The sequence below is a fragment of the Chelonia mydas genome, chromosome 9 (genome assembly GCF_015237465.2).
Source record: "Chelonia mydas isolate rCheMyd1 chromosome 9, rCheMyd1.pri.v2, whole genome shotgun sequence".
NCBI classification, from domain to species: Eukaryota; Metazoa; Chordata; order Testudines; family Cheloniidae; genus Chelonia; species Chelonia mydas.
Window position 1 is genome coordinate 97329773 of NC_057855.1, and position 21210 is coordinate 97350982.

The 21210-nt window shown below is 45.2% G+C and overlaps 1 protein-coding gene across 1 annotated transcript in view; it reads left to right on the top strand.

The window, feature by feature from the left end:
- The window catches only part of GPC3 (glypican 3), a 270116-nt gene extending 249313 nt beyond the window's left edge, over positions 1-20803 (top strand). Inside the window, exon 8 of the mRNA XM_037909178.2 lies at positions 18822-20803. Within this exon, the coding sequence (XP_037765106.1) occupies positions 18822-18991 (170 nt within the window). The 3' untranslated portion in view covers positions 18992-20803. The remainder of the gene's footprint in view (positions 1-18821) is intronic.
- The last annotated feature ends 407 nt before the right edge of the window (positions 20804-21210 follow it).

Here is a 21210-nt window from a genome sequence, read left to right on the forward strand (position 1 = left end):
TGGGAACTGAAAATACAGGGGCTTTGGGGCTGCTCAGAAGCAGAGACTGAGCCCAGCCTGCACTGGGTTAGCACCCTTCTCCATCAGATTGCTCTTATCTGGCCTTCTGAGCAGAGTCAGGTGCTTAAATAGGGAGGGGAGGGGAAGTTTTGGAGGAGCTATCCCTTGCGCTGAATCTGAAGCTGAGAAGAGCAGGAGAGCGTAGTCTTGGTGCTGCAAGATTGCCAGGAAGAAGAAGGACTGACGGAGTGGCCCATTTGCCCCCGTCCACCCAGTAATGCAGAGAGGAGAAGCTACAGAGTCAGCCCAGGAAGTTGAGATGGGAGCATAGAAGGTGGGTAAAAGAGGACAGACCCAAAATGCAGAAGTGTGTCTGGTATTTGCCGGGGGCGGGTGGCTGGTGGAAATGATCCACTGAAGCCTTAATTAAATAATTAACCTGAAGTAGTTGAAATAGCCATTATTCTAGCATCTCTAGCACAGAAGAGGCTGAAGGAAATGAGAGAGGTGGGAGCGGGGGATCGAGAGGAAGAAAGAATCTTGCAAGCAGCTGTTCTGTGTAGGAAAAGCAAGGGCACTTTTAAAACAAACACACAGCAAAAGAAAAGGAGCCTCCCTGGCACCTGACGGTTCTTAAGCTCTGTTGGCATTGAGTGCAGTCAGTGTCCCCTAACTCCAGTGTAACAGACTACCATTTCTGCCTTCAACAGGTAGCTGGCTAGCGTGCCCAGAGGCATCCGAGGCAGCGTGTGTGTATGGTAATGTTCTTGTGGTCATGCATGGGGTCAAGATGTGCTCGTGTAACGCCCAGGTCGTTGGTGGGCAGGATCGAATCTGGGACCTCAGTGCATGAGCCTCTACTGCATGAGCCAAAAGCCACATGGCCCTTATCCAAGGCTGTAGAGCAGACTCATTAATCTCTCTCTAAGTGGTCTTGGTGCCTCTAGGTGGGACAGAACACCACACCCAGGAGGTGTGTGGGTTACACTTGCAAATAGCTGCACACATGGACACACAGAGTGGGGCTGGGCTTCTAAGATGAAGCACCTGCCACAAAATAAAACAGACCCATGAGCCACCCACTGGAGAAGTTTCCAAATGTTTAGTGGGTCATAGACAGCCGAGGCACTGCATGCTGGTGCAACAGGCTGAGCTCTGCAAAGTCAGATGAAACTCAGCCCATCTTGGGTTCATTTATGGCCGCTCAACCAGATCAGTTTTGTTAACCTGGCGTGACTGACAGTCTCTGGTCAAAACTAGAACTAGGAATGGGCCCCAGCCACAGAGTTCCATTCTGGATTGCAACACTTCCATAGGTTGGAGGTGAAGGGAGGTTCAGAACCAGGGTTTTAGCTCAGCCCATTGCAAAAGTTGGAAGCACCTGCAAAGCTCAGCTCTGGTTCTGGATCAGAACTTTCCAAGACTCTGGGGAGCAAGTGGTTTTAACTTGGGTCTATCTGTCACTGAAACCATGCAAAACTACCTGGTTCTGATCTGAAACCAGGCCTCAGCTGGGGATCCCATGGGTTTCTTTCAAACCTCAGACAAAGTCTGCAAACTGAAACTGAGGAATGGTTCCCGTGAGCAGACTGCTGAGTTCCACACGGCTCTTTCTTTACACTATTTCTTATCATTTATTTTTAAAGGGAGATTCCTCTGAACCCTCCTCTTCTATATAACAAAGGGAAGTCAGGTAAAGAAAAGGTTTTATGCTGCACTTGGCATTTCTGTGTGTTTGTAGATTGAAGTCAGCTGCTTTAACATTCTTTGAATACAGGGTGGGGATTTTTCATAGCTTAATACTGTTTAAAAAGTTGTGCATTATTTTAGCCTTGCAACTCCCACTGACTTTAATGGGCCACCTGCTGCTTCTACCCTGCACAGAGCTTTGAAAACGTACCTCCTGGTTAGCCTGGCTTTCCAAAAGTGAATAGAAACCAGCTTTATCTTCATCCACTCAGTTGATCCGGTGGGGTTAAGAATACCAAGAACTCCTGGAATGTTTCAGTAGCTGAGACAAAGCTAAAGCCTTTAGCAGATGTTTGCATACCACTATGCATGAGCTTACCTGCTGGCAGGATATGTAGGCTGAGCAGGTATGTCCTTACCCAGCTGGTTGTTTACCATCCTACATACCTGGGTCACAGTCCGAATACTTAACATAGATATTTTCCTTGGCATTGAGCATTCTAGCTCCTTGGTATCTGACGGACTGATTGTCAATGCTAATTATGCATTTTAGGAAGTTTATTTACGTGTATGTTCCAACATGTAGCTATGAAAAGGTCGCACTTATAGATTTTTCCTTGCAAGCAGACGGGGATGATGGATGTTTATGGGTTTCTGATGAAATCTACACATTGCATAAAGTCTTGGGTCCTATTGTATTAATTTAGGTGGAATAAAGGACCCAAAGAGTCAAAAGGTATTGACATGGCCCTGTGACTATCCAGTAAAGAATCCTTATTGAGGTTACAGGGACAAACCATCCCAATGTGTAGAAAGAATAGTAAATATGGCAGGCGACCAGCTTGGCTTCACAGTGAAATCCTTGCTGATCTTAAACACAAAAAAGAAGCTTACAAGAAGTGGAAGATTGGACAAATGACCAGGGAAGAGTATAAAAATATTGCTCGGGCATGCAGGAGTGAAATCAGGAAGGCGAAATCACACCTGGAGTTGCAGCTAGCAAGAGATGTTCAGAGTAACAAGAAGGATTTCTTCAGGTATGTTAGCAACAAGAAGAAAGTCAAGGAAAGTGTGGGCCCCTTACTGAATGAGGGAGGCAACCTAGTGACAGAGGATGTGGAAAAAGCGAAAGTACTCAATGCTTTTTTTGCCTCTGTCTTCACGAACAAGGTCAGCTCCCAGACTGCTGCACTGGGCAGCACAGCATGGGGAGGAGGTGACCAGCCCTCTGTGGACAAAGAAGTGGTTCGGGACTATTTAGAAAAGCTGGAGGAGCACAAGTCCATGGGGCCGGATGCGCTGCATCAGAGAGTGCTAAGAGAGTTGGCGGATATGATTGCAGAGCCATTGGCCATTATCTTTGAAAACTCATGGCGATCAGGGGAGGTCCCGGACGACTGGAAAAAGGCTAATGTAGTGCCCATCTTTAAAAAAGGGAAGAAGGAGGATCCTGGGAACTACAGGCCAGTCAGCCTCACCTCAGTCCCTGGAAAAATCATGGAGCAGGTCCTCAAGGAATCAATTCTGAAGCACTTAGAGGAGAGGAAAGTGATCAGGAACGGTCAGCATGGATTCACCAAGGGCAAGTCATGCCTGACTAATCTAATTGCCTTCGATGACGAGATAACTGGCTCTGTGGATGAGGGGAAAGCAGTGGACGTGTTGTTCCTTGACTTTAGCAAAGCTTTTGACACGGTCTCCCACAGTATTCTTGCCAGGAAGTTAAAGAAGTATGGGCTGGATGAATGGACTATAAGGTGGATAGAAAGCTGGCTAGATTGTCGGGCTCAACGGGTAGTGATCAATGGCTCCATGTCTAGTTGGCAGCCGGTATCAAGTGGAGTGCCCCAAGAGTCGGTCCTTGGGCCGGTTTTGTTCAATATCTTCATAAATGATCTGGAGGATGGTGTGGATTGCACCCTCAGCAAGTTTGCAGATGACACTAAACTGGGAGGAGAGGTAGATACGCTGGAGGGTAGGAATAGGGTACAGAGGGCCCTAGACAAATTAGAGGATTGGGCCAAAAGAAATCTGATGAGATTCAACAAAGACAAGTGCAGAGTCCTGCACTTAGGACGGAAGAATCCCATGCACCGCTGCAGACTAGGGACCGAATGGCTAGGCAGCAGTTCTGCGGAAAAGGATCTAGGGGTTACAGTGGACGAGAAGCTGGATATGAGTCAACAGTGTGCCGTTGTTGCCAAGAAGGCCAATGGCATTTTGGGATGTATATGTAGGGGCATTGCCAGCAGATCGAGGGACGTGATCATTCCCCTCTATTCAATATTGGTGAGGCCTCATCTGGAGTACTGTGTCCAGTTTTGGGTCCCACACTACAAGAAGGATGTGGAAAAATTGGAAAGAGTCCAGCGGAGGGCAACAAAAATGATTAGGGGACTGGAACACATGACTTATGAGGAGAGGCTGAGGGAACTGGGGATGTTTAGTCTGCGGAAGAGAAGAATGAGGGGGGATTTGATCGCTGCTTTCAACTACCTGAAAGGGGGTTCCAAAGAGGATGGCTCTAGACTGTTCTCAGTGGTAGCAGATGACAGAACAAGGAGTAATGGTCTCAAGTTGCAGTGAGGGAGGTTTAGGTTGGATATTAGGAAAAACTTTTTCACTAGGAGGGTGGTGAAACACTGGAATGCGTTAGCTAGGGAGGTGGTGGAATCTCCTTCCTTTGAGGTTTTTAAGGTCAGGCTTGACAAAGCCCTGGCTGGGATGCTTTAGTTGGCGATTGGTCCTGCTTTGAGCAGGGGGTTGGACTAGATGACCTCCTGAGGTCCCTTCCAACCCTGATATTCTATGATTCTATGATTCTATGAACATTAAACAGTTTTAATCAAGGTTTGGGGTTTGATATACAAACACCTGAGCCTGCCTAGTACAATGGCAAACACACCATTAAAAGTCTTTTGGACTGTTTATTAAAAATACAGGAGAGAAGGCTGGAGGGAAGGTTAAAGCATTGAAATGTAAGGTATTAGGTAAGGCTTTCATTTTAACCACATCCCTTGTTCCCTTTCCTTTTCTCTGGAGAGAGCCTTTAGAAAGAACCCCCCCCCCTTGTTTGATGGTAAAGATGATGATAACTGTCCTTTGAGGGAACAGAGAAGAAGTTAGTTGAGATAAGCTGGAGCTGTTGTTAAAGTCTGATCCTGCTTCCTTTGAGACAAAACAAGATGCACACAAATATAAGAGGGAGGGGAGTGAAAAGAACAGCTAGAAAATGCAGCTTCTGTCTCTGGTGTTGACTCTCACTTGCAACCTCGCTGCTGGAAAAATGCAGGCCCAGCCCACTGTCTTATCAGTCACTCTGAGATATGGCAACCTTGCACCAGCCTCGGGCTGGGAAAGGCATTGCATTTAGCTGTCTTTCTGGTCATGGGCTTACATCAGAGTTGCAAAATATACAGTCTTGGCTGACTAAGCCGGACTCTGGTTAAACAAAAGGGAAAAGAAGAGGGCTAGGAAAGAAAGGAAATAGGGTGGGGAAGGAAAAGGATGCACAGGTTGTGTGCGCGTGACAAAATCTCCTCTTCTGGGTGGTGTTTGGGATTTAGTCATCTAGTGGACAAGGCGATTTCACATGACTCCGTCTCTCTGGCCAGGTCTGTTCAGGACATCTCTCAGGATTAAGATGAAGAAGGTCCAGGGTCCCAGTAGATGGTCGAGGTGGAAGCCGTGATGATGGATCTTGCCCTTTCCCCTTCTCTTGTCTTTCAGTCAACCCCTGTCACAGAAGCTGGCTTTTCCCCCTTTCTTAAGGACGCGAAAAGGCAGTGATGGGTGGAATGGCCCATCCCCTCACCATTTTGTCCAACAATTAGGCCTAATTTCTGACATAACCCATTTGGTTAATTGATTTTCATTCTTATACAATCCTTGAACTAGATCAGTAGGCCTTTGGCCATGGAGGAATTCAGTCTCTCATTGTCTTTTTTTTAAAATTTAATTTAATTTTTTTTGCACCCTTTCCCATCACTGTTTATTGTTCTAGGTTATTGTGACATTTTATGAACTTTCCCTTATTTTTCACAGTTGAGCACACAATTAGGGTAAATATGTAGGCCCAATTATTACAACGGTCCTTTTCTGATTAAAAAGATATTCTGGTTACCCGTATATTATACGTAATAGCTCTAAGAACCAAAATTGCCAACTCCTGGGCAAGGCTCGAGTCTCCATGTATAACGAGTCACAAAGAAAAATGTCAAATGTTCATGGGTTCAGTGGAACCATAGTAAGTTTCTTGACCAGGAGCTGAGAAATGTTCCTTTGCTTGGAGGGGCTGGTCTCAAGGGATGACACCTGGAGTTCCATAAGACTCTTCCAATTAGGATTCATTCCTCTGGAAGTTTAGCACATATGTTCATTTCAGAACTGATGAAAGGAAACAGTTTTTCACACGATATGCAATTAGACTGTGGAACTCATTGCCACAGGATGACATTGAGGCCAAGAACTCAGTAAGACTCACAAAGGGATTGGACATTTATATGGATAACAAGAATAGCCAGAGTGATCATAATGAATAACAGCATTATTGGAAGAGATATGAAATCTCATGCTTCAGGACGTAAGCTGATCTCTGGTTTCAGAGTAATAGCCGTGTTAGTCTGTATTCGCAAAAAGAAAAGGAGGACTTGTGGCACCTTAGAGACTAACCAATTTATTTGAGCATAAGCTTTCGTGAGCTACAGCTGACTTCATCGGATGCATACTGTGGAAAGTGTAGAAGATCTTTTTATACATCTCTGTTAGAGATCAGGAGGAGGTTGAATGTCAGGGGCAGATTATCCCACACCTGGTACTGCAGGATTCTTACACCCTTCTGTGGCGCATCTGGTGCTGGCCGCTATCGGGAGACAGGATACTGGGCTAGATGGATCTCGGGACTGATCCACTGTGGAATTCCGATGTCCTGTCAAGGCCCACCCCCTGCATGCTTCCCATCTCATCCACACACACTATGCTGTTGTGGTCATCACATCTCCATTTGGTTTTCCTTTCATTTATCTTGTCTTTTCCCGCCCTTTCTCCTGATCTCTCTTCCCCGCTCCCCTCCTTCTCTTTCTGCTTCCCATGTGTACTCTTGTGTTCTCTCTCCCCGACTTCTTAGTTCTTTCTCTTGCCTATTTGCCTCCCTCTTCTGCTTCTCTTCTCCCCCTTTAATCTTTAACATGTGCAGATCAGGTAGCAACACTTGCACCGGGAGTGCACCTGCACCTCTGGCTGAAGACTGCTGGCCTGTGTTGTTACAACACGCGGACTCCGGAGCTTCCAGTTAATGTAAATGGCATTTGTTAATTTTTAATAGATTACACCAATTCCTTTTGCTTAAACCTGTTTTCATTAATCCACTCTGCGGTACAACTCAGGAGCTCTGTCACTCACTGCCAGAGAAAAATCATTAATGCAAATGCAGGTGCCAGATTCTCTTCAGGGTAAATCGAGAAAAAGGCCGAGGGCTGAAAAACAATGTCACAAGTGCTCCTTGCAAAGTAAGCATGGGAGTAGCTCATAATGGATAGCTCTGGAGGCCAGAGTGGAAAATGGGGTCGTGTGATATCAGAAGGAATGGAGGTCGCTGTGTGATGCATTTATAATGGAGGTCCAATCAAAGGATGCACGAACATTGCTTAAATAATTGGTCGGTCGCTTAGTGTGAAATGCACTTTACCTGCATAAAGTCAGAATAATAGAGCTTTATGTTGGTAAAATGCACGCACATGCCCCCCCCGACCCCCAGTCAGGACAGGACTGCAGTATGGTATCCCCTCCCCCACAGCCTTTCCTCTGGACTAGGTGGGGAGGGGAAGCAGTAATAATAATTATACGTAGCACTTAACGGCGTAACAGCTGCAGCCCTTCTGTTCCACTTGAACCATGAAATCTTGGGCCAGTGGGTGCCATTGTCCCTCCCCCACCCCAGAGTTGGCTCGAGGGGCTGGGTGGATACCTCTTCCGCGGCACATGAGGGGTGTGGAGACCCATTGTGTGGCGTCTCCACCTGCAGCTCTCTTGTGCAACTGCCAGGTAGGGCAGAGGTGTTGCTAGGGCATTGCATTTGTCCTGGGTGATCTTCACCCAGAGTCAGTCGTGTCCTTGAAATAACATGAGTGCCCTTCGGGTTGTCCGTAAAAACGTGTTCTAAAGGGCAGTTTGCACTTGCTGTGGACCAATCAGAAGCTCATGATCTGTGCATGTCCAAAGGGGCTTTTGGTTTTCAAATCAGTTAATCTGAGACCAGTTCACATGGGTTGCTTACCAGGAAGGCAGTTTTATTTCTCATCTCACCTCTGAGCAGGAGTTTCTCTGGCCAGGTCACAGATGATGGATGAGTGGTGTTTAGCTGTTGGTTCCTTCGTTCCCTCTCCTCCTGCAGTGGCTAGATGCATTTTTATTTTCTCACCATTAACCAAGAGGAACACCCTGTAAATTGGTGCTGAGGCGGTGGAGAGACGCAACCACAAAACCACGTAGATGCTCTGTAACAGTCTGGATGCTCATTCAAAATATGACTAGACATGTACAAGAATCAGGACTGGCACAGCATATGCCATGCCCTCAGCTAGTGCATTATAACTTTCTAGACAATAAGGCAGTTAATAAATCTGTGGGAGCTCTAGGATCTGAGCGCTAACAGCCTGCGGCGTAAACTCTCCCCAGTAAAATACAATCATTCTTGTCTAACTGTTTATGAACTTTCAGGGTCTCCTGGAGGAGCAGATGTGCAGTGGTATCCTACTGTATCATGGTACAGCACAGCTGGATAACTGTGTGTGTGTGTGTAAAGAATGTACAAGGAGCCTACTTGGCATCGGTTTCATAAGCCAAACGTGCAAATACATACTCCTGCTTAAGTATCTGTTTGTATTGGAAACCAGGGTGTTGTAATTTTGGGGTAGGAGTGAGCAGAAATTTTGGTGTTCTCCACAGTACTTATATCTGTTTAATGTAAGAAGTGGAGTTTAATGAAATTGTCTATTTTTATAAGTTGTGGATGTGTGCGTGTACGTGAGACATACATACATAGACATCTTACAGTAAATAGGGTCAATAGAGTCCTAGATCTTAAGGCCAGAAGGTCATCTAGTCTGACCTCCTGCATCTCATGGGCTATTAAATTTCACCCTGTATTGAACCAAATAACTTGTATTTGGCTAAAGCATGTCTTCCCAAAAGGCACCAGTCTTCATTTGGAGACATCCTGAGATGGAGAATCAATCACTTCCCTGAGTAGTTTGTTCCCTTGCTGTTAAAAATGTGGGCCTTTTTTCTAATTTGAATTTGTCTGGCTTCTGCTTCCAGCCCTTGGTCCTTGTTCTTCTTTTCTCTGCTCGGGTAAAGAGCCCTTTAGTGCCAGTGTTTTCTCCCTGGGAAGATACTTGTACATTGTAATCAAGCCATCTCTTGATCATTTTGATCAGCTAAACAATGAGCGCTTTAAGTCTCTTACTGTAAGGAGACTCGGGGTACTGCATAGTGTCATACAGTCAGAGAGCTGTGACAAGTAACAGGTTCCCTGCTCCCAAAGACTAGTCATGTAAGACCACAAGCTGGTAAAGTGCAGACCCATACAATCACCAAAACAACTGGTTGATGGTCAGTGTAATGTTAGTGCCTTGAGAAACAGGTGGGATTTCAGCTCCTTGAAGGAGCAGAGCGAGGAAAGCATTACATACATTCTTTAGGGTGCTGTTCTAGATCTAAGAGATGACATGGATAGAGGTGCAAAAGAAACGAAGGGCCCAGATAGGACTGAAGAGCAAATGAAGAAGGCAGTGGTGTAGGAGAAGATAAGGGCAGAGCTATTGGCAGGGATACAGTTATCTACAATGGTTTGACTTTTCTTTCTTTCTTCTTCACTGCGGAGGTTGTGGGCCACCACCTTCAATTTTTCGCAGTCACGACAGAGTTGTAAAACGTCCACTCTCCTTTGGATACCGGTTCATCGGACGATACTTCCAATGTAACTGGCTGTCTTTCTTCCTCTTCCTGGTCTGCCTGCAATCTTGCTGGATTGTATGAATATGGAAGCGAAGCGTTGTACGATTGGTGAGCTACGTGTCAACAAAAAGATGTTATTCTTTTACTGAGGGTCTCAAGTAATTGTGTTCTTTTTAAATTCATCCTTCTCATCACCACTTTGTTTGTAGTTTTGGTTATCCAGCTAATTTTTAGCATTCTTCTATAACACCAAAACTCGAATATTCTGAGTTGTCTCTCAGTGTCCTTTGTATGTGTCCAGCTCTCAAAACTGTATGGGAGAGTTGACCCTATGTAGCACTTCAGCAGTCTAGTGTGGATATGCCGTTTTAACTTTTGACAACATAGAAGTCTTTGGAAGTTGCTGAATACAGTTTTTTCAAGCTGTATTCTTCTCTTGATTTCTTTGTCACATCTTCTGTCCAATGTAATTAGATTCCCTGAATAGGGAAACCTATTCACTTGTTCCACCACTCGACTGTCAGGCCATAGGTACTTACTACCTTGTCCATCACTTATCATATTATTTGTCATGATACTAGAATATGTGCTCCTCTTTAATGGGACCTGAACGTTTGTGCCCCAGACTTTACCAAACTTTTCCTAAGTGAAGACCATATCTTAATCTTGCCTAGGGACATTGTGGAATCTCCATCATCGGAGACTTTTAAGAGAAGGTTAGACAAACAGTTGTCAGGGATGGTTTAGATAATACTTAGTCCTGCCTTGAGTGCAGGGGACTGGACTGGATGACCTCTTGAGGTCCCTTTCAGTCCTACAATTCTATGAATAAAGAAAGTATCTTGTAGGCCATCCTATCTTAGTTGGGGTCACGTGGGAAGCTCCCACCCATCCCTGTTACAATCTCATAACATCCATCTGGCAATGACAGCAAGTGCTTACGTGGAGCAGTAATGATGGCAAAGTGTGTGGGGCTGGCTTTTCCAGGCTGACCCTCTTGCTGTTTCCGGCTGCTGTTGACATCCTACACGTTGTGTCCTCTCTGAAAACATTTTGCCACACTGTTGCTCTCCATTCCCTCCCGCCCTCGTGTCTGCTGAGTTTCTCTCATCTGCAAACAAGGAGAGCTGGCACCGCGTCCCCAGCAAGCTCTTTGTGCACCACCAGTGCTCCACAGACCCCATTTTAGGAGCCGTGGTGTTCGACAAAAATAATTTTGTTTCAGCAGGGAGAGCTCACGCTACACCCAGCACAGTGCTAGGGCACTGACAGATTTAGTAAATGCCCCACTTTGAGCAGTTTTCATGCCTGGACATCAGTTATTAGGATGTTACTATATTAGGTCCAACATTGAAGCCATCTGCTGGTGCAGGCTTGGCAGCCAAAGGCCCAGATGCTTGGCTGTGGAATGACATTCTCTAGCTTTGGCATCTCGATAGCGGCTCTTCTTTCCTGGCTTTGCTCGCGGATCTGCCTGTTGGTCTGGGTGAGCCTGCTGTAGCAACGCATTGTCCTCTTTGATGTCATTTTCCTTTGCTTGCAAGGCATTTGCTTCCAGTTATTTGCTTAAAAATACGTTGCCTATTTATGGTGTTTCACCAGGCATAAATATGGTTTCTTCATGAGAGTGCATGCCTGTTGTAATGCTGCCTACGTGCCAATGCTTATCCTCCTGGCTTTTTTATGCCAGCTGCAATGGAATTTCTTATGCCAACTCAAAAACAATCTACTCTGCTTTAACTGACTTTGAAGATGCTTCCAAAATGACTGCCGTTCAGGAAGGAGGGTGTTTTAATTATTTGTACCTGATAAACTCGTGCAGAGATAACACACATCATTCTAATACTAATCCGTGGCAGAACTTCACTCCTTCAGACCCGGAAAGCCCATATTTTAAAGTTTACGTCATTTGTGGGTGTCATCCGTACTGCATGTTGCAGCAAGAATGATGATTGCAGCTTTTGATGTGCTAGGAGCAAACACACAGCAGCTCTGTGTTAGAAGTAGCTTTTGTTGCAAAAGATACTTACGGGGGAGTCAGTTGTGCTCAGCTGGAGACGTTTCGTAAACTAGGTAAGGACTGTAGATGACTCTGTATAGTATGTCCTGTTTGCATGTAAAAAAACAACAACACCCTCCCTCAGAAACACTAGCACTGCTAATGATTGACTATTATTTTAAGCAGATTTATCTAATCTGCAGCACAAAGGACAAGAAGGGCAAAAAACAAATGAAGACTGAGTGCGTAATTAGTACAGATTGTTGGAAATACCCTCTGGACAGCGTTGGACTGATTATAAGCAGAAACAGATTTTTGGAGTGTATATGAAAAAATCTCTTTGCTTTGTAGCAGAAACTGTTGCATTTTACAGGGTGCATCACAACTCCAACAGTTTACAAGCATGAAGATGGGGATAGCTAGAAAGTGCAGATTAAAAGTAGGAAAGTTAATAAGAAGCCTATCTCTGGTTATTTTACTGGGGTAAATACAGACCGATTGTTTAAGGTATGTATTTGGTTTTTTCCCCTTTCCTTGAAGGTGCCTTTTTTTAGATACTATAGGTCTCCATCACAGGTTTGCTTAGCATCAAAGTCATAGGTGGCACTGTATATACCTATACTAATGTGAGGGCAACAGTCCTGATCAATGCAATGTCCATTTTTGCCTCTCTTAGGGGCCATTTCAGGAATTGATCTGATTAGGGAAAATAGTTACTCTGGCTTCTGTGTTTCAGAACTTCAGTTTCATTTGTTATGCTTCTTTTTAACAGGGTTATGTCTGAAATTGGTTATCTGGTAAGCCCAGAGACACCCTCCTGATTGTTTGACGAGGGTGGAGAAGTAGATTTTATGACATCACATGTTTATTGGAAGTTAAGCAAAATGGACTCAGAACAGCAAATATACACTTACAGAAATACTATTTGTACAAAAATTAGCTATAATGCCCTATGTCATGAAAATCTGGCAATAAAATAGGGGCAAAAATCAACAACAAAATCAATCAGCCACAAATAAACCTAGAGAAGGAAACAACACAAAGTCTGTTTAAAACAGAAGCTTTACCCAAACAGAGAAGTTGAAAAGTAGCTGGGCAGTGGTAGAAATTTGCCACACAAACCTCTTCACACAAGTATACTGCCATCCTCCATGAGATCCTGAAGATAATCGCTAATGATTTTGAGATTGCTTCATCTAGTTCCTTAAGTACCCGCAGGTGAATTTCATCAGGCCCTGCTGACTTGAATATATCTAACTTATCTAAATATTTTTAACCTATTCTTTCCTATTGAGGCTTTTGTTCCTCTCCACTTGTTGTTAATATTAATTGTGTCAAGTATCTGGCCACAATTAACCTTTTTAGTGATGACTGAAGCAAAATAGACATTAAACACCTCAGCCTTCTTGTTGTTATTCCTTCCCCACTAAGTAGTGGACCTCCATTTTCCTTCGTCTTTCTCTTGTTCCTAACATATTTATAGCACCTCTACTTATTGTCTTTTATGTCCCTTGCTAGGTGTAAATCATTTTGTGCTTTAGCCTTTCTGATTTTGTTCCTACATATTTTTCTATTCATCCTTCGCGATTTGTTCATATTTCCGCTTTTTGTAGAATTTGTTTTTGATTTTCAGGTCATTAAAGAGTTCCTGATGGAGCCAGATTGGCGTCTTACAATTCTTCTTGTCTTTTCTTAGCATCAGGATAGTTTGCTGTTGTGTGGTTAATATTATCTCTTTGAGAAACTGCCAGCTCTCCTGATCTCCATTTTCCTTAGATTTCTTCCCATGGCACCTTACCTACCAGTTCTCTGAATTTCTTAGTCTGCTTTTTTAAAGTCCATTTTTTCCTTTTAATTTGGCCAAAGGGGAACCATGACATTTGGTAAAGACAATGGCTGTGCAGCAAGTGGAATTTCCATTTTGCAAGAAATTCTGCCATTTCAAAATTGATTCTGTCCAAACTGGAACAAAACTATCGAATTTCAAAATTTCCCATGAAAGAAGATGTTAATAAAATGTATTCAGGTCAATCGAAATGTTTTGTTTTGGTTTAGACCTTTAACTTTTTATATTATTAATTATAATGTGAAAAATCAATTTATAAAAAGTCATTTCAAACAAAAAATCAAAATATTTTGCTCCAAGAAGGACTTTATTAAATCTTTTTTTTTAATTTTTGAATGAAATTCTGTCAAAATCAACACATTTGTGTGGACACTTTCAATTCTGACAGAAAAATATTCCACTGAAAAATTTTTTGACCAGCTCTAGTGAGGACTCTGCCTCAGCAGTAGAGAGGCGTGGACCACCGGCTGGAGAGGCACTTTATTGTTTTTTAGAAAACTGTGCAATGGAATATATATATTCACAGAAGCACCAGAGGTGGGAGTGTGGGTGTACATGAGAAGAACCTTCAGAAAATAGCAATTACAGGTAAATATTTTCTGTTCTTCTTAGCTAGATATTCATTACTCCAGTGGAATAATGGACCAGCATTGGTGTCATTTGATTATTCCATAAAAGGCTAACTGCAAAGTAGTGTAATTGCAAATTTATTAAATCAAACCATGTAATCATTCCTCTGAAAATAGGTTGCAAATTAAGATGTAAGTTGCTGGCGTTTAAGCAGATACAGCCATACGTCTATGAAACCACATGGAAATATGATCATTGTTTATTCCAGAGTGGTATTTCATGACTGAAAGTCGACCGTAACCGTTGCCACTGATCTGACAGAGAACACAATTCATGGTGAGATATCCCATTACCAAACTTACAGGCACAGTTTTCAGAGATTTTTGTCTTGTTTGCTAGCTTAAAGTTTTGCTTTGTTTGAACATTCCTCAGTTATTTACAGGGAAGCTGCCATTTTCTGTGACAGGGAGAAGCTAGTGTTTCCTCTCCTCCCACTCTCACGAGGATGCTGCAATCTATACCTGCCCCTTCCCAGCATTCACTATCCTCTTGTGCAACAGTAAACCTTTCTCCTACAGCCTGAGCTTGCATCCTAGCTGCCTACCCAGCAGGACCTCACAGACCTGCCTCCTAACTCACCCCCAGACACCTCCTTTACCCAAGTGAGGTCTTCCTGGAGAACCCGCTGCTTTCCAGCTCATTTTCCCCTCCTCTTCTTGACAGCCCTCCTGGACAGCTACCTGTATATCCTCCGCCCTCCTCCAAACTGCTTGAGGGGCCCTTCCTTAGAAGAGTGGCTCATGAGTAAGGCTGCAACCTCCATGACTTCGGCCAATCCCGGCTGGGAGCTGCAGGGTCCCCTGCTGCTGCCGGCATCCGGTGAACCTCCTGCCACTCCCAGCTGCTGCGGGCAGCAGGGGCATCCCCGGAGCTCCCCGCCACTCCTCGCAGTCCCAGGTGGCCCAGAAACCACCGCAACTGTTCACCTGGGGGCGGGGCAGGAGGGACCCCTGGAGCTCCCGAGTTCGGAGCCCCCAGTGGGGGGGGGGGGGAGGGGAAGGGCTGGAGCTCCCAGCCCACCCACAGCTGCCCAGAGTTCTCATTTTATCATGGATATTTTTAGTAAAAGTGAGGGACAAGTCACGGCTTCCGTGAATTTTTCATTGTTGCCTGTGATTTGTCCCTCACTTTTACTAAAAATATCCATGATAAAATCTTAGCCTTACTCATGAGCAGAGCTCCTGAAATCCTACTGACCTCACTCGCACCCGCGCCTGCACAGAACATTCTGGGTAGGACGTCTGTATTTCCATATGATTCTAGATCTGCTTCAGTCATGGATCCCAGAATTTGCCATGAGGAATAGGATCTCTCATTGTTCTCCCAGTCCAGGGTCCATGTGAAAGGTACCAAATGGTCAGTTCTGTAGACTAAAATGCCTTATTTCTCCACAGAATAGATATGGTGGAGGCAAGAGCTGTGCTATCTTCCCGCTGTGACTCAAACCTGACTGACGGGACCACCTCTTGGTGTTCCAGGGCACTAAGCTACGTGTCTTCACTTTCAAAGCCCTTCATGGTCAATCCCCACTCTACCTATTGTCTCTCCTTCAGTACTGGGATGTCAGCGCCCACCTCCCATCGGCCCATGATGCTGGCTTCCATCGCCAACTTGTTAGAGCTTCAAACAAGCCCCTTTACGCTTTCTCCCCTGCTGCTCCTCCTGACAGGGAGGTGATTCCCATACACATCCACCAAGCTGCCTCCTTCAAATTCCTCCTTAAAACTCTCCTTTGCCTGAAGCCTACAAAAAACTTGACAACAGTTAGGCCGCTCATGTGTTGAGATCCCTGTCTGTCACTGATACCGTACTCTTACCCCCGCATCAGTCTGTCTGCCTGTCCAGTGGCTGCCTCTTGTGTTTTACTTAGATTGTAAGCCATTTGGGGCAGGGAGTATCTTCTTGCTCTGTGTTTGTACAACACCAGTGCAGTGGGGACTGGGTCCATGAGCAAGGCTCCTAGGCACTGTGGTAATACAAATAAATATATACCCATTCGCTCCTTGGCCTGTCTGCTGAGACTGCCCGGGTTCTTGTGGATTTTATCATGCAGACGCCTCTCCAATGAGACCTGAACTGAGACCATCAATTTAGCTCAACGTAGGTCACCAAAGAGTCATCTTATAGTGACGATTTTTGGTCACTACTGACCTGGGATAAATTTGAACTATTTAAGGTGAAAGGTGCTATCTCCCATTTCTTTGTCTCCCAAGGGCCTGAATACTTAAAGCAGCAAGGCTGATGGAAGCTTTATTCTTGCAGGGGACGGATGGGCTTTATCTGCATATCAGTTTCAGGATAGCAACTCTGCTTGTGTCACGCGCTCCTGAATCTGCACTCAGCTCTCTGGAGGAAGAGAGCATATAGAAAAGAGGACTGCGGGAGAAGACGATTTGGGGGCAATCAGTGGGAATCTCTTGGATGAGTTAGAGAGAGACTGACACTTGGCGTTCGCTTGCGTGTGTGTGTGTATGTGTGTGTGTTCCCTTTCAATAATTTTTGATCCTCCTTTGATGACTGACTCACTTGCCATGCTAATATCTTTATGCTTTGCTTTGCTGTGTGTGTGGGTACATTGGTTAAGACGTATTGTCTGGGTCTTTGCTTTGGCAGTGATGTTTATTAGGTTGATGGGGTTGGGTTTTTTGCTGGAGTGTTTTAGTCTCTTGGATTCTCTCTCAAGGAGGGGGTGTTTTGATACTAGCCCGTAAGTGCCTTGGTCTGCCTGAGTGGTGATTCAAACTGACCCTGACTTAGGGGACTGAGCCAATCCACTGAATGGATTGTGGGCCAGAGTTTCAGCTGGTGTAAATCAGTGGGACTCCACCTCTAGTGACACGAAATGGGACCGTGCAAAATCACTATTCCCTAGCAATGGTTTCATAGGCTCCCAGTGGACAGTAGATCATGGGAGGCTTGGCCCCAACTGCAGAGATGGAGGGAAAAGGCAACAACAAAAATGCCAAGCAGAAAAAACTGAACTGGGGAAACTTTGCACTCCCTCCCATCTGCATAGCACAGAAAACTCCACATCCCCTTCGCACTGAGGGCCTGATTCTCCATTGCTGCAAATTGGCTCTAGGTACGGGAGGCTTTTGTCGTCGCTGGCCAAATGCTGCCTTTGCTTTTTCTTGTCTAGCCTTGTATTGCAAAATGTTCCCTGTTCGGGTTGTTCTGTCTGGCTTTGTTGTTGTTCTTTCCCTCTGTCTCTTCACTGCAAGTCTGGCACCTAGGATTTACTGCTCAAGGGGACTTTGCAACCACTGTCAGGGGATAGGCGCTTTTACCAGTCAGTGGGCTGGTCCGTTGGAGAGAGAACTCTGCTGTGCAGCTCTCTCCAAGATTTGAAGAGGGTTTTCTTTTACATGGGACATTGACTTGAGAAGAATTCTTCCCCATCCTTTGAGTGGGAGGCAGTTAGTCTGGAGGTTCCTGTATTACAACACTAGGTCCTGCTTTGCCTCTGGTCATTGACACTGTCCTCACTCTAACTGCCCTGCGTTTTGAAAATGCGTGCAGGCAACGTAACAGGTGCATGAAAGATGTCAGAGATGGCATGTTTGAAAGCTAAAAAAGAAAAAGGGGGTGAAATACACCCCTGTGCAGGGCCTGAGCAGAGCACCACTTCCATCCTGCTTAAGCTCTCCAAATAGGACGGAAGTGGTGCATCGGCCATATGCTGGACTTTCGCTTTGAACTAGCGTGACTGGGATTTCTTCACTGCTTCTGCAAACATGAGCGGTGTGGAAGCCAGATGCGATTTTTGTTTTAAACAAAGCCCAGCTGATTTGCTTTGGAAATAGCTCTCCAGTGACACCACCACCCCCGCAGCCCCCGACTTCCACGGGGACAAACGTTCTTGGCACGTATGTTCGGAAAGCGCTGGGCAAACATGGAGGGATGAATGCTTCTAACACCCTGTGGTGGGAAGAACAAAGGACATTAAAGCTCTCGTATGTGAGAAGCGCACATTGGGTGGTATTTTCAAGTGTGCCCAGTATTGGCCCAGCTCTTCTCCCATTCAGATCTGTGGTAACCTCTCCCCTCCTCCCACCCCCCAAAAAAATCCAATGGGAACAAAATGAAGCCAGCGCTGAGGGTTTTGTAGACCCCACCCATTGATTCCCTGGCTGCTGCGGCAATGTTATGTTAATGTTGCCAAATATGCTGCCAAAACTCTGCAAGGCAGGGCCTGGTATGAGATTAACATCTGTTATGCAGGTTTTCAACGGGGGACCTCCACCCTTGAGCTGAGAACTAGTTCAGGCTCTAGCTGCCACTTAGGTCCCCCTTACGCCTTGTCTTGAGACTTGAGCAGAGCATAATCTGTGCTGGCCTTGTTCACAGAGGTGGATTTCACCCATTGTGAGCATCCTGAGAGATCCCTAACTACAGGGAGTTTTCCATAGGGGAAGGATGGCCTTGTGGTTGGCACACTGGAGTAGGGCTCAGCAGATGTGTGTTCAATTCCTGCATGTCCTTGGGCAAGTCACGTGATCTCTCTGTACTTCTTGCCCATCTGAAAAATGGAGTTAATGTGTTTTCTTTTACTAGGTATTAGTACAGCACCCAGCACAATGGGGCCTCGATCCCAGTCAGGACCTCTAGGCCATTCCATAATAATATAGAATCCATACATACAGTCAGGCCAGATGTTGGTACACTGTGCTCAGTAACAATCTTTCTCTCTCTCCTTTTCAGAGCTGGCTTATGATTTGGATATGGATGATGTTCCCTCAAACAACCAACTTTCGAATCAGCAAAGCAAAGGTGATACAGCGGTTCACAACCTGGGGTCAGGAAATACCACATGGAAGCATGTTCCTGTCACTGCTATTTTCATGGCAGCCTTCCTTATGTGGGCCCATTGACTTTGTACAGTAGCCACAACAGATTTTCCTGGGGATCAACTTCTCTCCTTATTTCTTTCTGAAGAAAACATTCTGAACTGTGCTCCTCCTGCCATATAGGCACGCTTCCAAAGATTAAGTGAATGACTTACATTTGTTTTGTAAAATAAAATGGTATCTTTACCACCAGGGGTGGTTCATGGTGAATTTTAGTGTTAGTAAATCCAAATAGTGCTTTTAAAAATAATTCGGAAGGGTGATACTACGTTATGTTCATATCAGTTGACGAAGGCTGAATTTTCATTCCTGTTAAGCAGAAATCCATATTTTGTTCTGAGTTCATTTAACATGCATGAGCTAGCGTAGCATCTAAGGTTTAGTGAATATTATCACCAAAGTTCTTCTGACCCCCATTCTTGTCTGACTTAACCCCGGTTTTTCTGTAGTTTAAGTAGCATTGGCACCGACTCCAAATTTAATACTCATCCCTGGGAAACTTACCAGGCACATAATGGTGAGGTCATGGGGGTGCAGTGAGAAACACAGTGCAAGTCCAAAACGGGGAAGGAGATTAAGGAAGAGAAGGGAACCACTGGCCCAACTGATCAAATTTCAGAAATTCTCCTCTCCCTGGTCCTGATTCTGCAACCTGTGAAGTCAGTAGGAAAACTCCCATTGACTTCATAGGGTGCAAGGGTGGTCCCTAAACATTTAGGGGTAGCCTGTGACTACGCACTTACACAAGGGAGTAAGAACCAGACTTCCACCTGCAAGGCCACTGCATCTTGAGTCTGGAGACCCAAGAGTAGGTGCTTGTTTATCTCCCGCCCACCAGAGCAGGTGGGCAGGAAATGGGTGGAGCCAACACACCAGCCAGCACGGGGAAAACAGGAAGCCAGCGACTGGTGGTGGAACTGTGTCTGAGGGGTGGCACATTGCCTCCTGGGGCTATTCTTGGGCTGAGCCTAACGACTAAATTACCCTGGAATGAAAGATGGCTAAATCAAAGCAGCCCTGCTGGCAGCAGGTTGTTTTGGGACATGGTATCTTTGATCATCCTCATGGTGGCATGGGAACACTCGGACCATGCCACTGTCCTGTGTCCCAGGAGGATGTATTGGCAATGGTGGTACGTGAGGAGAGCAGTGCTTCTCGCACGAGAGGGCACAACGTCAGCATGTTGTGTTTCGGGCAGTTCTGCTGCTCGCTTCCCATGAATCCAAACAGTTCCTGGGAAGCCCCTTCTGCGGCAGCCAGCCAGTCTGTCTCACAGTTCTGGGTCAGCTGGACCTGGTGCGTACGTCTTGGCAGCACACTCCAGGAACAGACCCTCTTCTTCCTTAGGAAATGTGCAAACACAGCTCCAGACAAAGGACAGAGGGTGGTGCTGTGCCATACTTTTGCGGGGCTGAATAACTTGCCTCCAACCCATTGCGTAGGTTAAAAGCAAGGATTGGCAGGAGACACACACACAGCACAATAAGACGTTTATTTGAACATTCTTGTGTATGTTATTTTTGTTCCAATAATTATTTTCTTGGTGGACAGCATATCAAAATCCCTCTTTCACAAATTTAAAGCGTAGGAAAGTTTTAAATTGGAAACTGGAACTGGCTGCCCTGGAGAAGGCCATCAGCGACCCAGACTGCTGGTCTTCAGAGCACAGTGGACAACATATGCTTTTTGGCTAGAACCTAATGACATTTTTGGGTTAGGGGCGAGGAAAGTTTGTCTTGGTTCCTGGCCAAAACAGGCTGTATATTTCAGCTTAAGGTGTTGGTAGCCTTAGCACTGTATTGTATGTGTGCTTTAAATACTTTGTGTCTCAGAGCTTAAATGCTTTAAAAAGGTACTAAGTAAATATCTTTCTGAAAAGTGAACTGCAAAGATTTTTTTAAAGGATACCTTGAAAAGGTGAAAAATATCCTGTTACTTTAAACTGATGAGCCTGACCCTGGTATAAAACTCACTAACTGCAATGGAATTGTTCCTTATTTATACCAGGGGGATAGGAGCATCAGGTTGTTAGCACCAGTCTCATGGTTTCTCTGCCTGGGTGGGTCAGCCTGTGGTTATGGTGCTTGTGCCATAGAAGATCCATTCTGTCCTGAGCTGGCAGGTTCCCTCCTGCAGAACTTTCCCAAAAAATTCCCCCTCTCGTGCTCAGGCTGAACTCAAGGGTGAACTTTTGGGGATGTTTGCACAGAAATTGATTGCACATAAACATCTGCTGAAAGGTG